Source organism: Melanostigma gelatinosum (genome assembly GCF_949748355.1).
Source record: "Melanostigma gelatinosum genome assembly, chromosome: 18".
Classification (NCBI taxonomy): domain Eukaryota; kingdom Metazoa; phylum Chordata; class Actinopteri; order Perciformes; family Zoarcidae; genus Melanostigma; species Melanostigma gelatinosum.
In genome coordinates this window covers 13,986,135-14,001,290 of record NC_136651.1, presented here as the reverse complement: position 1 = coordinate 14,001,290, position 15,156 = coordinate 13,986,135, and the positions used below count along the sequence as shown (strand labels likewise).

The following is a 15,156-nucleotide window of genomic DNA, read 5'->3' as shown; positions in this document are numbered from 1 at the left end:
TATACAGATGTTAGAATTCATATTGAATAGTCCAGGAAAGACTAAATGTTTAACGCTGCTTTTGTATACATTTTTATAATGTAAGCAACACAACCATGTAGCCACACTCAACAAAGTTTCATTTAATTCACCTAAAATCCCTGAAACTGAAAATAAACTGCAGACCTCACGCCTCTCATTGTGTGTTTTCTAAAAACGACCTTCTCTGTATGGCTGTTGAAAGGCATTCTGGAAAATGTACAATAACCCAAATTAAAGTAAAACTAGGTGAAACCAAGAGACAGTACATTACAAGCCTCTGAGGGCAAAATGCAGCTTTCAATGCTCTTTTTTTAGACATTATTTGCATTTGTGTTCATACAGTACGTGTATGGGTGTACCTTTTTCTCAGCCTCTTGCTTGGCGTATTGCAGCAGCAGCGGTTCTCCATGTTTCTGGTGGTAGGCTCTCTGACAGCGGTCTGACAGAGCCGGCTCATTAGGAAGGAAGTTGCTGGCCCACACCTGTGATACAACAGGAGTCAGAAAGAAGATGGCGGAAGATAATGATGAGACATAACAGAAATCAAGAGTTTTCTATGCATGTGCATCTCTGATGAGAAAATAAAAGGGGTAATAAACAATCTGCCCACTCCCCCCCACCCCTGCTCCAATTCCAAATGACCTCATTCATTTCAAATAGGGTAATTCATCAATACTATTCAACAAATTATTGTTTCACAGGTGCAGAGATTTCAAAAAATGACTTTCATTTTGTCCATTCAGGCTTTTTAGATTGATAAATCTCTTCTACCCTGCAGTCACTGGCTTTGATTTATTTCAATACAGTGTGAAAATCAACTTGCAGACACTAAAACGTAATTGAGATAGGTCCTTCATCAGTGAGCAGCGAGGTTCCACGCACAGGCTCTGAAAACATATTTTCCCAATCAGCTTCTTACCGAGTGCGTTAGGGTCGTAAAGCGCACAAACACACAATCACACAATGTTCTGACAAAAATTGGAGCAGCTGTGGTTATTTTAGGACACATTATCTGTATCTTATTGTTTGGGCCGTGTTTGTGTCACTGGTCTGAGGGCTCGGTTGGAAAAAGGTGATGTCGGGCATTTCTTTGCGTTAATCATGTAATGGCAAAATTTGAATCAAAATGTGTCACAATTTCAAGAATACGTCATTTTTTGTGAATGGGCTAAAATATGCAAAAACTCTGGCATGATCTTTTATTGCCCTAGATACATGTATAGGTAGATTATGGGGGATTTACTGTGCATTGAAAGTATTTTCTTTACTTACAATAGAAAAACAAATACATTACACTACAAATATACAGTAAATACAATGTTACGGTCACACTAAATTGCAGCTGTGTCAAACATTATAGCTAACCACAACTAAACATGTTGGAGCCCTCTTCCCTGTGCCCATAGAGACAGAAACACACGCACTGATGAAATCAGCCTCCTGATTTTGATAAAAAGGGTTACAAGTCCAAAGCAGCGGTTTTAACGTTGAGACTTCCCTCTCATCAGCCACCAACTGGCATTCTGTGTCAGACGGTATCCACTCTCAATGAGATGCTGGTATCCACTGTGATTGAAGCAGTAAACATCCCTGGAGGAAACAGACAGTTTGACGCTGTAAAACAGATGAGATGCTGCAGCTCGTCTCATTCGAGGACAACATTCATTTGCGTTACAGCACTGTGGTTCCCTTTTCAATCACGCTTCGGAGAAAACGCTTCTAGGCTGCGGAAATTAGCTCCATAATGTACTTCAACTGCATTTCAGAAAGCTCTTCATGGATAACCGTGAATATCACGTCAGACATTCGGATTATGTTTGCACTTGATGTTATTTTAATGGCTGTAAAAGCAGGTAAGGAGTGCCAAACGACTCTTAACGTGTAACTAACTGACTCACTGCTGTATGATGAATCAGCACCTGAGATGGGGTTTTAAAAAGGAGGCATCTTACGTATGGGTTTGTTGTAATTAGCATCCAAACTAACGGACACAAGTATATGCAGAAATGCAAATCTAAATATACATATTCCTGCTCTGATGAGTGAGACCTTCACCAGAATATTGATTCGTTATTGCTGTACTGCAAAGCAGTTTGTGTGTGTTTCTAAAGGGACAGTGGTGTTTCTTTTGGCTGTATTGTCCTGGGTTTAGATTCATGACTAATACCTGGCAAAGCAAATGCAATACAAAATAATCTGCAAAAAAAACCCTGAGAATTCTTCATGTTCGTTGGCATTTCTTACCCTTGGTAAGACCACAATTACTGCAATGGGAGGAAAACCAGCCTAGCATGATGTTTATATGAATGACTTTTGAATATTGGCTCAAAGCTGCTCATGGTCCTAGAATGCCAGAGAGAGACGACACGGTCAGTGTGTGAACTATACGTGTAAATACTGTACATCGGCATGCCTTGAGGCAGGTGTAATAGTGTGTGTGGGGATATATTTGCATGCCTGCCAACATCTGTGCACATGTGGCTCTGTTGGTACAAACAAATCTCTCATATATCCAGCAGCAGACTGTTGATTCTCAGAGAAAAGCTAGAAAAAAAGTAAAGATAACAACACAAGAGAAAAGCAAAGCATATACTCTATTCCCACAGGAAGGAACTGATGATACCTCGGGAGTAAATACTTACTCAATAACTGTCTGCTTCTGAGAGGCGATCGTTTTCAATCACACTGTGATCACCTGACAGAATGAACACAGTTTGGATTGCTCACGTGAAAAAGACAATTAATATTCCAGGGGCAGCTCTGTGTCTCTGAGACCAAAGTTATCAGAAGCAACGACGCCTGCGGAGCATGATTAACATTTTCTGTTCGTTACTCTTCAAAGTTTTAGATCTAGTCTATGCGTTGTGGCCTGGAGGGGTTGCCTGGCTGTACACGCACACATTTACTCTCTTTTCCGAGACGTTGATGTCTTCGGAAAGGGGGATCTGGACTGCAGGGAAAAAAGTAACAAAACTGATAAAACTTTTAAAAAGCTTCATCAAAAAACAGGATCCAGGTTTGACTTTGTCTCTGAAACTATTTCCCAGTGGACCACAATAAAATCTGATTGGAATAAAAGTACAAACAAGACTTTGACGCCACCTGAATACATATATTCTAAGGCTTTCAAAACCATCTTAATCACAAACGTTCTCCCTTTGGTACGGTATCGTCCTCTACTTTTTTTAACAGCAACTTTCTGAAGTACCGAAAGATACAGTGTGTTACAACCATGTTATTCTGAGGTCCCATACTGCCCTCTGCTGTTAACTTGTATATCACAGCACAGATTCAAGTACAGCAGGCCTATGTTTCTGTATGGAGTCAAACATTCAGTTTACTCCAAAAGCCTGATGATTTGAAATGTCATTGATCAACCACAACATCTGCAGGACTGTTAAGTTACAATGACGCTTTTAAGAGCTCCTCACCTCAGAGAACTGTTTTTTTTCCCGTTTTGTGTCTTAAAATAGCTCAGTCTCTTTTACGCAACAGCTTTTTGTTTTGTTTTCCTTTTCCAACTTGCTTGATCTGTTGTGTTTTATCTACATTTAAATGTGTTTTCTGATTGCTTGACATAGTGGTTCACTCAGACAGCAGCTTCCCTGACCGAATGAGAAGGCAATCTCATATATATACATATATATATATATGTATATGTATATATATGTATATATATATATATATATATATATATATATATATATATATATATATATATATATGGGGAAGGGCATGGTGAAGACAAAGTTCCTCACTGGGAGTGAATGAAGCAGACTTTCTCAGTGTTATAGCAAAATACATGGACATCCAGCAACTTGTGTATTATTCTCAGGCTGATAACCGGGATTTCTGTCTCTGACGGGCCCATCGTACCGTTTGGAAAGCTGACAGATTATATTGATCATTTTGACAAAAGCGCTGCTGTTTAGAATTCAACATATCACTCTGTCTACAACAACCATTGTTCTGTTATTGTCTTTCTCCCTCCCGATTGTGCTCGTTCTCAACATCTGACTGTGAAGTGCAGTTTGACAGGCAACGCCACCGTCTCTCTGAATTGTTGGTTTTGTCTGAATCACCTTAATGAAAAGGCAAACATGAAAAGACAAGAAAACACCCAAACGGTAATAAAGATGTGATTGTGCATTTATAAAAAAAAAGACAAAAGACATAAATAACAAACACAAAATGATAGCGGCACACATTCATTGGTGAAGAGTGAATTAGCAGCTTCTATGTTGAGACTTGTCTGGCTCAACACCAGTGAGTCCCTTTTAGCACATGCAAACTTCATTTGTCCTCGTGAATCTGATACGACGGCATCATCGATGTGCAAATTGGACCGGTGACACACTCGTATTGTGATCATGTGATAAAAGTGTTTTATTTCATGTTAACGCTGCACGTTGAAAGTACTTGAAAGAAGAGTCTGGTGTATGTGTGAATGCATGCATGTATTCCTCAACTTTGTATTCTCACAAGTAAGTAATTCATGTAGTTGAAATCGCTCATGTGCGCATACAATGATTACCTTGTGTGTTTTTGCATCTGTGCATTTCCTACCTGACAGTGAGGATGTGGATTTGAACAGCCCATCATAGCGCCTTTGTTCTCAAAGATCTAAAAACAGAAAATAAGAGGAAAACATAATCCAGAGTTTAGTTTACCGTTCTTCCCTGAGTCAAAAGTCAGACTGTACAAGTCTCTCGGGGACTCTTGATCAGAGCAAATCCTTGCTGATGAAGATGAATTAAAACTGGAGGGATTGGGGAAAAGGTGCTGTCCTTGGTGCTGATATTTGGTAGTTAATACTGTTTCAAATCACCTGCGGCTATGTATGCATTTGTCTGTTTAGTGAGAATATTTAGGGATCTCAAAATCCGGTGCCTTGCTCTTGGATACTTCAAAAGATGTCTGCACTCACATGTATTTTTCGATATCCGGAAGGAATTTTGACGATTTGACGATATCATAAGCTACCAACATCTACAATATCGCCATCCAAGTAAACAGAATGGGACTGGTTCAGAAACGCAGAATATGAGCTATATTCTGGGTGTTATTGGTAATATTGGGTCTGTCAATGTGGATGTAAATATCTATATATAAGAATGGTAACACTTTAAAATGCCCACACGAGTCATATCTCTGTGCAGACTAGACAGATGGAATAGATTGGGAGGTCAGTGTTCCTCAGGAAGCTAATGATACATGACTGGCCCTTTGAGCGTGTTGAAATAATAGCTATGTCACAAAAAATGTACATTTAATCAAAAATGAAGACTTTGGAAAAAAGAAGTCCAAAAGAGGTTGGGAATCACCAATCTCTTTCTGCGCTACAGACGTTAAAAGCTGACCTATGGAGCTTAACCTGAAGTATTTGTGGCCATTTAACACAATGAACACTCAAACCCTAAAAAAGCTGTGATATTTCCGAATTCATTTCCTGAATATCAATCTTTATATAATGTGTCATAACCAGTAAAGTTGTGCATCAGCTTCTGACCTCCACAGCATCTTTATTCGCTGTAAAAATGTTCAGCATTTTATATCGGCAAAAAATGAATTGCTAGTTGTATAAACTTTGTCATTTTCCGTTATCGACATCCTTCTCTCTCTGTTGCTGCTGTTTGAATTTGCAAGTTGCCCGGAGGCATCATTAAAGTTTTATCCAATGATCCAGAAGGATCAGTGACGAAAGGTTTACCTGCTTTTACATTTTAAAGGTGTCCAGCCCTGGGAGAAACTACATCAATAATTTGTGAATGTTAATAGGGGTGTGTGTGTGTGTGTGTGTGTGTGTGCGCCCATCTCATACCTGAACCCAGGGGTACGTGTTTCCTAGTTCTTCAACAAGCTCCGCCCACTTGTCAATCACTTTGACAACCTCTTGTTTCTTCATGAGAGGGAGGGTGACGTCTGACCAGGGATGGAAACACATGACCTTACTGAAAGAACAGACAGAGAGGATGGCGAGAGAGATGTTAGAGAGTGGGAAGGTGATAACCCCCCACTTTAAAAAAAAAGGAAGTTGGGGGTTCAGCGCTTTGCTGATGGGCACCTTGACAGTAGCATCTTAATTACCTCTTACTGCACCGATCTCATGTGTTTAAACCTGTCTGGCTCTCTATTTATTCTGTGTGTTTATGATCTAGCATGATGTTCTTGTTCTGGTTGTTGTTCATAAGTGATACATGTGCTGCTGCTGTCTTGCCTGGATTTTCATTGAAATATATATTTTTCTTAAAGAGTCTTGATCTACTGTGTTTAAGACTGGCCTTGTTAACAGTACAAGTCATTGTTTCTGGTGTCCAGTGCTAAGTACTGTGAAATTACTGCTCTGTACTTCCCAGAGACCACTTGTCAAAAACAGCTTCAAATCTTCTTTGACATTTTTTACTTTGGATATTTATTTGAAGCTCTTGTTGATGGTGCTCTTCGGCCCAAATGACACATGGCTGCACTTGGAAAATGGCAAGTCTGACCGATTTAATTTCTTTTGCACTCTGAAATATAATCACAGCCAATAATGACCAAACTTCAGTGTCAACAGAGTTTTTGAGATAGATTGTAAATATGATAAGAGACAGGCATGCTCAGAGCTTCACTCACAATATCCACTGTGATCTATGAACAGCGCTGAATTCTGTAAAAAACTAAAAGTGAGCGTGACTAACTGAACAAAAAAACACAACTTCAGAGTGTGATTCTATGTTTTAACCAGTTTATAAGTGTGTGCATTTTAATCCACATATTCATATTTGCTTTCAGCCTTAACTATGTTGCCCAGTGGAAACCAGCTCCACTGTCAGAGTCAGAAAAATGTAATTTCTATCAACAGACAGGCTCCTCTAAGGGCCCGAGCAGCTAGAACATGATCAATAATTGAACATGACTTTGGTGTTTATGCTCTGAGCAAAACTGAATGATCGTATTTATGAATTGTATCACAGAAACTGAAGGCACTCCATATACTGCACTTCTGTGTGTATATATATATATATATATATTAATATATATATATATTGTTTCATGGTTACCACTGAAGTTAGAATGCCCTTTTTCTTTGTGAGCCGTTGTTTTATCAGTGTGGGTTGAATAATGTCTCAAAGGCTAATACAATTATATGCTATAAACAATTGTAATTAAAGGGAACTTCCGAAGAAATTAAGTTACATTACAGTTCCTTACTAGGAAATGAAAAGGACACTATTAGGCCTGTCAAATTAAATATCAATGAAGTAGTATTACCAAATCATTTGCCACAGGATTTAGGATCACTCTGCTGAGAGAGAATGTACGGCTGAGAAGGGGTGATGCAGCAAGTCATTAGAAGGTTCTCTTCCCTCGCCCCATCTCGCTTTTGTCTCCCATGACCCAAATCCCATTTCCCATTTTGTTTTCCCTCTAATTGGCTCAAATGTTGCTGCAGGGCAGAACGCACTCGTCCAGCTTCCAAGCTCCCTCTTACTTTGACATCGTCACAAGTCTGTGTGGACTGAGCGTGCCACAAACAAGAAAAACTGTACCAAACAAACACGTATACAACCCCCGCATCAGGAACAGACAAAAAAATAAAAACACACACACAAACCCACACAGACTGAATCTGCGAGGTTGAAAAAATCCCCTGAAATGTAACAATCAATCAATAACAAGACAAGAGCAACACGACAACCAGTGCTGTTTCTCTGCTTGTTACTCTGTGAGTGCATGTGGCAAGAAATAACAGACAGCCTCTACACCTGCCAACACATGGGAAGTTTGGTTTTCAACCAGCCCAGGCAGTACGGTGTTTTGATTGAATCCATTATTCAGCTGTTGTCTAACTCTGCCGTCAGGCAGAATCAACAAAAGTATTCCCGAAATGCGAATTAAAGATACGATAACTACAGTCTACAGACTGACGACCACATGTCTTTGCTATGATATCAAAATGTGAAAGGGTTGTGTTTGAAGCTTCACTTTCTGATCTATGGCACAGTACGAGCTATGTGAGGTTAAGTTTCAAGAGATAAATCTATATTAGCAAAGGTTTTGTGTCATTTATCTGTCGGTGGATCTATTTATACACTACTGTGTGTATTGTGTATGCAAGGGATCACTAACAAAGCCCCCTGTTAGGGTTCCCAGACCACAAATCAACTTTGACAGGGAATAAATCCAACAGTCGATTATCAGCTGATAGATCAGAAAGCTGGTTCAAACTATTTCATGAAGGAATACAACATATTCCCAGGAACAAGATGGTTTCAGACTCCAATACGACTTATTTTTTCCCTGCGTTCCAAAAGGGTCTGAGGTAAATATCACTGGACGGAAATCCATGTCATCAGAACATTCAAGCATCCAGGTCGTCAAAAATGGAGTGAGAAAACATCCCCATCAGGTGGTGCCACAGAGGACTGCACACATCTTAATGAATGTGTTGAGAGTGAGGATTTGTAATTTATTTTGCATAGTTCAAGATGTCCCGAAAACAAGTGACATGCCGTGCGTTGATGAACAAAATTGCCTTCTGCTAATAGCGTTATTATGCTGATGATAATCACAACAACGTATGAACGTTGCCTCAGCATGACTGCTCTGATTGCACTCATCAGTTCAGATTTAAGTGGTCATAAATTTGAATGCATCACGATTATTTACAAAAGGAACATTGATTAAGATGCATCCTTGACTAAATTCGAAATCGCACGCTAATTTAGATTATGTATGCGTTTGATATTCCTCTCATGGTAATACTGTAGTTTATTGGTGAAAGACCAGGCACGACGTGAAACATAAATATTGCCGTTTTCAGAAACAGTTTTAGTTTAACATTACATTGCATAATCTACACGTCCTTTGCACACAAAAACCTTCACATGGTAAGACAGCATTGACACGGTGATTATTCCTGCAACGTGCGACAGGACGCTTTGTTCTTACCAGACGCCCCTGGCAGCTTTAGACTGGAACAATGGATGTTGATCTGAACCTGAAGAACACAGCAAATGTAACTTGTTTCAACATGTAATGTTGTATTAACATTTTAACAATTCATTTGCCTTACAATTTGAAGTACATTGATTCACATGCACCCGTTAGGCCTGATTGACTGGTTTATTGGGCCATGAAATCATCTCGAAAATCAATTGTTTTGTGCCTAAGATGTAGATAAAATAACAGCAGTCTATTTGAGTGTACTTTCAATTAAAAGCAAAATAACTATATGAACCACTGATATTTTAACCAGTGGTTTAAATAGTTTATATTATGTAATGCAATTACTTGTAGTGTTTTTACAGCATCAGAAATACTCCTCACCAGGATCTGGTGCGTCAGGCTGAAGAGCGGGGAAGTCATTTTCAAAAAGAAAAGTGCTGTCATAGTCTGGATTTACCTGTAGAGAAATAGACAGGAAAAAACCACCTATGTTGTTGTCCAAAGCAAATGCCATTTATACTTGGTAGCTGAAGGAGTCCAGATATGTCTCAATAATTTAATATTATTGATAATGACGCCTTTCGTGAAACGTATTAACCTGTTCTTACCTCTCCATTTGCACGTGTGTTCCCGGGACAGAGTGGGTTGCGGGGGTCATGTCTGGGTATGTGTTCCTCGGGAGGTTTCTCTACCTGACCTGCCCAGGGTCTCTTCATGCGGTGGGCCGACACAAGGACCCAGGTGTCACGCAGAGGGTTGTAACGCAGGTGTTGGTGCTCTGAGGGAGACATGAGACGAGGAAAGGCAAATAAATAACACAGAGAGCAGGTTCTTTTGAGAGCTGAAACAATGACCAACAGTGGAATATAATCATGTGCATGTGAAATCAACCTGATCAATTAGTCACTCCAAGCTCATTACATCCTCTTTAACCTGTGTGCAGTAAAGGGAATTGTTTATGCTGAAAAGAATATTTATTTTCATTATCAATGAATTGCTCGTTCATTGAAATGATAAATGATGTATTCTGTCGAAAAAAAGTGTGTTCCTATAGCTGTGCGGATTATATGGATGACTGTTTGCTGTTTGCAGCAGTAAAAGCAGCAGGAACTCAAGTCACGAGACTACACAGCTGGCTATCGTACTGTGAAGCAATAAGCAAGACAGGACTAACTAATTGGGTGGTTTTGCATCAACATATTGATTTCTGAGAACCTATATATTATATTTCACACGGAAATTCAATATGATCGAACAACAATGAAAAGTGTGTGTTATTGTGATGCTTCCTTTAGTATCGGAAAAAACAGCTTCCTGGTAGAATATAGACATTTTTAGTGTATTAAATCCATGCAAAGTTCGACAGTATATCCTACATATTTGTAAAGCGTCTGTTTGAGTGGATTTGACGTCTAGTAAGGAAAAGTAACGTGAAACAACCGTTTTTTTAATAGAGCTTTAAATAAATTCTCTGCACATACGTAAACAATCTGCAGGTACCGAGGTCCTGAATGAATTGAATCATTTTTACTCTCCTAATTTAACAAAGCTCCGTACCTTTTGGATCAAAACTGACTTCTGTTGTGCCGCTCATGTTGGTCGGTGCTGTTTGATAAACTGTCACCTCTCCGGCGTTAAATCACTGAACTTTAATTAGCAGTCAGGTTATAGCCACCAAACTGTCTCCTGTCCACGAAACTCCTCTGCCTACTTCCTGTTTTTTGACAGGCGAAACAAACATGCTGTTTGGGACAAATCAATATGATAAGAAAAATCTCTAAAAGTCCAAAAATGAAAGGCGAAAATCATCAACCAATAACAAAATGGCAATTAAACGTTTGCATTCAATACAAATTCATCAAATATACATTTGTTGATGCCTTTTTTGTTACTAAGAATGCAAAATAAATAAAAATTTCCATAAGAGGGTTTTACAACAATGCTGGCAACCCAGAATCTGCCGTCGCCCATACGACTAACTCGTCCTCTGATTGGCCGAGCAGCACCTCCCGCTCCCACATGACCAGGAAGAAGGAGTTTGGACTTCACTTCGCTCCTTTCCCCACCTCCCCCGATGGCGTGTCTGGAGCAACCTGTCCGTCTCTGTGTACACGTGTAGGCAAACCTGCTGCTGTCTCTCTGTCCGGTCCGTTTCAACCATGTCTGTAGTCAGAACGCTTTTAAAACTGTTCCTGTTCACCGCAGTCACCGTCCCGGCCGTGCTGCTGCTGCGACACTGGATGGCCACCAAGCAGTACGTTTTCAATAAAGAAGACGTCGCCAAATTGGCCAAACAGTACGCAGGTGAGCCATTTAAGTAATGAGGAGCTGTATACCTAAATCAAATCAATACCGACCTTCACTTCACTGAAATGCAGTTTAAAGTACAACTACAGGACTGTAAGTACCCTAAGTAGTCCTCACTGCCTTCCATACTGTACATGTCGTTATGCAGGACAGGACCATGAACAGGCCTTCTCCAAAGTGGTGGTGGAGCTCAGGAAGAGGTAAACTTTCTGGCATGTAAGCACTAATAGCTGCTGTCTAATGCAAATTTCAAGTGTTGAAGCAGTTGTCAAAACCGCGATTGACCCATATTCAGTCAATGAATACTATACTGTGTTACATGATGTGTTGCAGAGCTGAGTCTGCCCTCCATGGAGGACTGCATCTAATGAATATTAGAATGATGTGTTTAATAATCAGCCGTCACTCTTCCTTAGGCTGTTTTTCCAGTAACCTTCCTGGTGTGCATACATGTTATTGAATTCACTAGATGAAAAAACAAACCGATTATAATAAAGTCTAATCAAACTAGGTATCCTGGCCACATCCTTCCAGATGAGGACCTGCAGTGGGTGTTTGTGAACGCCGGTGGTTGGATGGGCTCGATGTGTCTAGTCCACGCCTCGCTCACAGAGTACCTGCTGCTGTTTGGCACTGCAGTGGACACAGGAGGACACTCAGGTGAGGAAGGAAGGGGACTGAAAGTCTGTCTGTTTGCCATGCCATGGGGAAACATCTGTTTCAACAGGGATACTAATAGAGTTGTTGAACTTTGTCACGGTCGTACTGAATTAAAGGGTTTCAGAAATACAAAACAAAATGATTTTAGAAGTTTGACTCTGTCTGCTCTCATCGGTCAGGTCGTTACTGGGCCGAGATTTCTGACACCATCATATCCGGCACCTTCAGACAGTGGAAGGAGGGGACAACAAAGAGTGAAATATACTACCCTGGTAATACCAGAATACATTCTAATCTACAACTTCATGTTTTTGTAGGCTTGATTTTCTGTCTATCCTAATGGTGTAAACATACTGTGTCTGAATGGCAAATAGTGTTGTTTTCTTTGTTTGTTTCTCTTCCCATACCTCCAAATCTCTTTCTCCACAGGTGACACCATCGTACAAGGTGTCGGCGAGGCCACGTCGGTCCAGTGGAGCACCGGGACGTGGATGGTGGAGTACGGCAGAGGTTTCATCCCCTCCACGCTGGGATTTGCTCTGGCTGACACCTTGTTCAGCACCCAGGACTTCCTCACAATGTTCTACACCGTGCGCGTCTATGTCAAGTGTCTGCTGCTCGAGGCTGGTACACTACTTACAGAGGCCGGAGTTTTCTGAGGCACGATCGAGGCTCGGACGCCTGCACAAGGACAATTGCATCAAAGGTTCGCCTTGTCGTCACACAGCTTTACCCCTGAACACTTAACATCTAGCATGGGGGGGGGGGGGAATCTGGGCTGGATCATTCAAGATCAAATATTGTTACCTGGAATTGTAGACGATCCAAATTAGCATCAGTAAAGTAATACATTTATGTTTTTGCCCCTCGTTAAGGCTGTCCAAAATAAAGTGCTTGAGTACCTTTCCCTTCACCCAATGACATCAAACTGCATCAACAGTGCAATATTTACCACTGACGTCCATAAAGGCTGGACCGCTCAACGAGTCCCTCAGTGATACTCAGCATCTTAGTCTACACAGAAAGAGCTTAAGCTGCCTACGTAGTCTGTAATGTCTTAAATAGTTTTTTAAACATCTGGTTTAAAGAATGGAGCCCCAAAAACCTTTTTCACCAAATCTGAGATTCTTATTTTGGGAATAATAAGACAATATTTGTACCCAACCAATCACTTTTTAAAATAATTATGAATCATACAATTATGAGAGGAAAAAAAGAACAATTTTGAGGACCACGGAATCACTTTTAAAGCATATGCAATCGTCAATTTAGCTGTAATAAGTAATGCAAAGCCAAAGCACACTATTTTCTTAGTAAATACCCATTTCACATATATATGCATTGGATTCTTAGTAAATCATGCCAATAAAACCAAGAGGCTTGTTTGCTCCCAAGTCCAGACCGCTCTTGAACTTTGTCTCCCATTTCCTCATTCAATAGATCTTTGGAAAATGTTGAAATCCAGATGGAATATGGTGGAGAAAACTGCCCGAATAATGTGTGTGTGTGTGTGTGCAATGTCCCATTTTATGGCTCAATCAGTATGAGTCATAGCCAGCTTCATGCAAGCTCGGAGTGTTTTAATGATTATAGACACTCTGGCATTGTGTGCTTGGCTACATCAGAGCTACTGTGCACTAACAGATTGCTATTAAACAACAGCAGATACTTCTTTGGCGAAATTTGGGAGTCCTTTGTGCAATTCCTATTTGGCTTCGAAAATGGGAAAAAAGAAACACTGCTGCTGTGTACTTAAGACCTCTCCTGTGTTATGCTGCAGCTATCCACATTTCATTCATTCACATGACACAATCCTTTTAAAAATCTAACTGTAGAGATAAACTTGAATGCTATTGTGCTCTGACCAAGTAAGGCTACTTGGCTGTAGTGCCCTCAGCCTCCGTTCAGTGTCTGAACCTTTGCACCAATCCAATAGGGGGGAAAAAACGGTATCCACAGTCCTCTACAATGCGACATTGTTATATAATGCTGAGGGAAAAAATGTCAGCAAATCAAAATCTTTTGTAAATAATATTTATTTACTTTACTTGGAAATTTTACTGTTCGAGCAAACCGCTGCTGCTTAGTCCACCATGTCCCCGTTCACGTCCTTTTCAGATGAAACAGTCTTAATTTCAGACTGATGCCTGAAGCCATCAAGGGCCATATCGGGTTTCTAGTCTAACTACCCAAACTAGTTATTTGATTTATATACAGCAGCATCAGTAGCAGTGTAGTCTCATGGATGGATAGCGAAATAAAGAAACATTATCGCTGTACCTTAAATGTTGATGAGCGGATGTGCAATTTACTCCAAGGTAATGATAAAAACTGACCGTGCCAGAAGAAATAAATGTTTTTGAAGGAAAATTATACAAGCCTGGTTTATTGCTTTTTAAAATACTTACACTTCCAATCAATTTTAAGAACTCAGCTCTCCTGACTTATCCATCACAGGTGCCTTTGTCCTTCAACACAAACACACATCGGGGGTAATTCTGGGTGGTAAACACAAGCTGAGTGAAACCACAAAACTGACCTTGTATACTCCAGAGAGTTGATAAGAAATGGAGATGAGGTTGGGGAGTGTGGGTAGCTGGAGTTATGCTGCCTGAATAGACGGTGTTATTCAATAAAGCAGGCCAGCAGAATAAAGGACAGACACATCAGTCCTCATCTCCGTCGGTAAATGTCAAGAGGATGCAGACAACCTGATTTGTTGTCGTCATATCCATGAGCGAGGTCTAGGTGATGATGATAGAAGCGTGTGCATTTCATGTGGGTGTATGTTTGCCCGTGTGTGAGAGTATGAATGTGCATGCTCGTGTACATGTTCCACATGTCATAGCACACATTCTTATTGCTTGTAGCCTTTGAGTTTATGCTATATGTCCACCCTTCCTCTGCCTATCTATCCATCTGTGTATGCGTGTGTTACCATATCAGCCCAGATATAGATTTAATGTCGGCCTAACAGACTGGCCTGACCCCGCCGCCCTCCTTCTCTTAAAGCCCTTTAAAGGAGATGTATTCAGAATCGAAGCTGGGCGACCGGTGCTGAAATACCAGCATGCCCGGCCAGCGGCTGCACCTTAACGGGATGGATGACGGCCTCTTTGACGAATCGCTTGGCGTCTTCCAGGCCGATGATGTCCTCCCACCGCACATTCGGACTGTGCAAATAGATGTCCTATAGGGGTGAACAGACACACACACACACAAAGAGTGAGTGATGCA

At 40.6% G+C, this 15,156-nt stretch overlaps 2 protein-coding genes across 3 annotated transcripts in view; one reads left to right on the top strand and one right to left on the bottom strand.

Moving 5' to 3' along the window:
• galt (galactose-1-phosphate uridylyltransferase) overlaps positions 1-10,647 on the bottom strand; it is a 36,491-nt gene extending 25,844 nt beyond the window's left edge. The window contains exons 1-7 of one of the 2 annotated variants that reach the window (XM_079290163.1): positions 10,510-10,647; positions 9,561-9,730; positions 9,334-9,409; positions 8,956-9,004; positions 5,843-5,972; positions 4,588-4,644; positions 381-503 (exon numbers count right to left, since the gene is read on the bottom strand). In XM_079290163.1, coding sequence (XP_079146289.1) covers positions 381-503; positions 4,588-4,644; positions 5,843-5,972; positions 8,956-9,004; positions 9,334-9,409; positions 9,561-9,730; positions 10,510-10,546 — 642 coding nt within the window. In that variant the 5' untranslated portion in view covers positions 10,547-10,647. The remainder of the gene's footprint in view (positions 1-380; positions 504-4,587; positions 4,645-5,842; positions 5,973-8,955; positions 9,005-9,333; positions 9,410-9,560; positions 9,731-10,509) is intronic. The other variant, XM_079290164.1, reaches the window with a different exon arrangement.
• Positions 10,648-10,984: 337 nt separating this feature from the next.
• sigmar1 (sigma non-opioid intracellular receptor 1) lies at positions 10,985-14,251 on the top strand. The gene is made up of 5 exons (XM_079288806.1): positions 10,985-11,256; positions 11,408-11,459; positions 11,771-11,919; positions 12,099-12,191; positions 12,349-14,251. Exons 1-5 carry the CDS (start codon positions 11,112-11,114, stop codon positions 12,576-12,578), a joined length of 669 nt encoding a protein of 222 aa, XP_079144932.1. The 5' UTR covers positions 10,985-11,111; the 3' UTR covers positions 12,579-14,251.
• Positions 14,252-15,156: the final 905 nt, after the last annotated feature.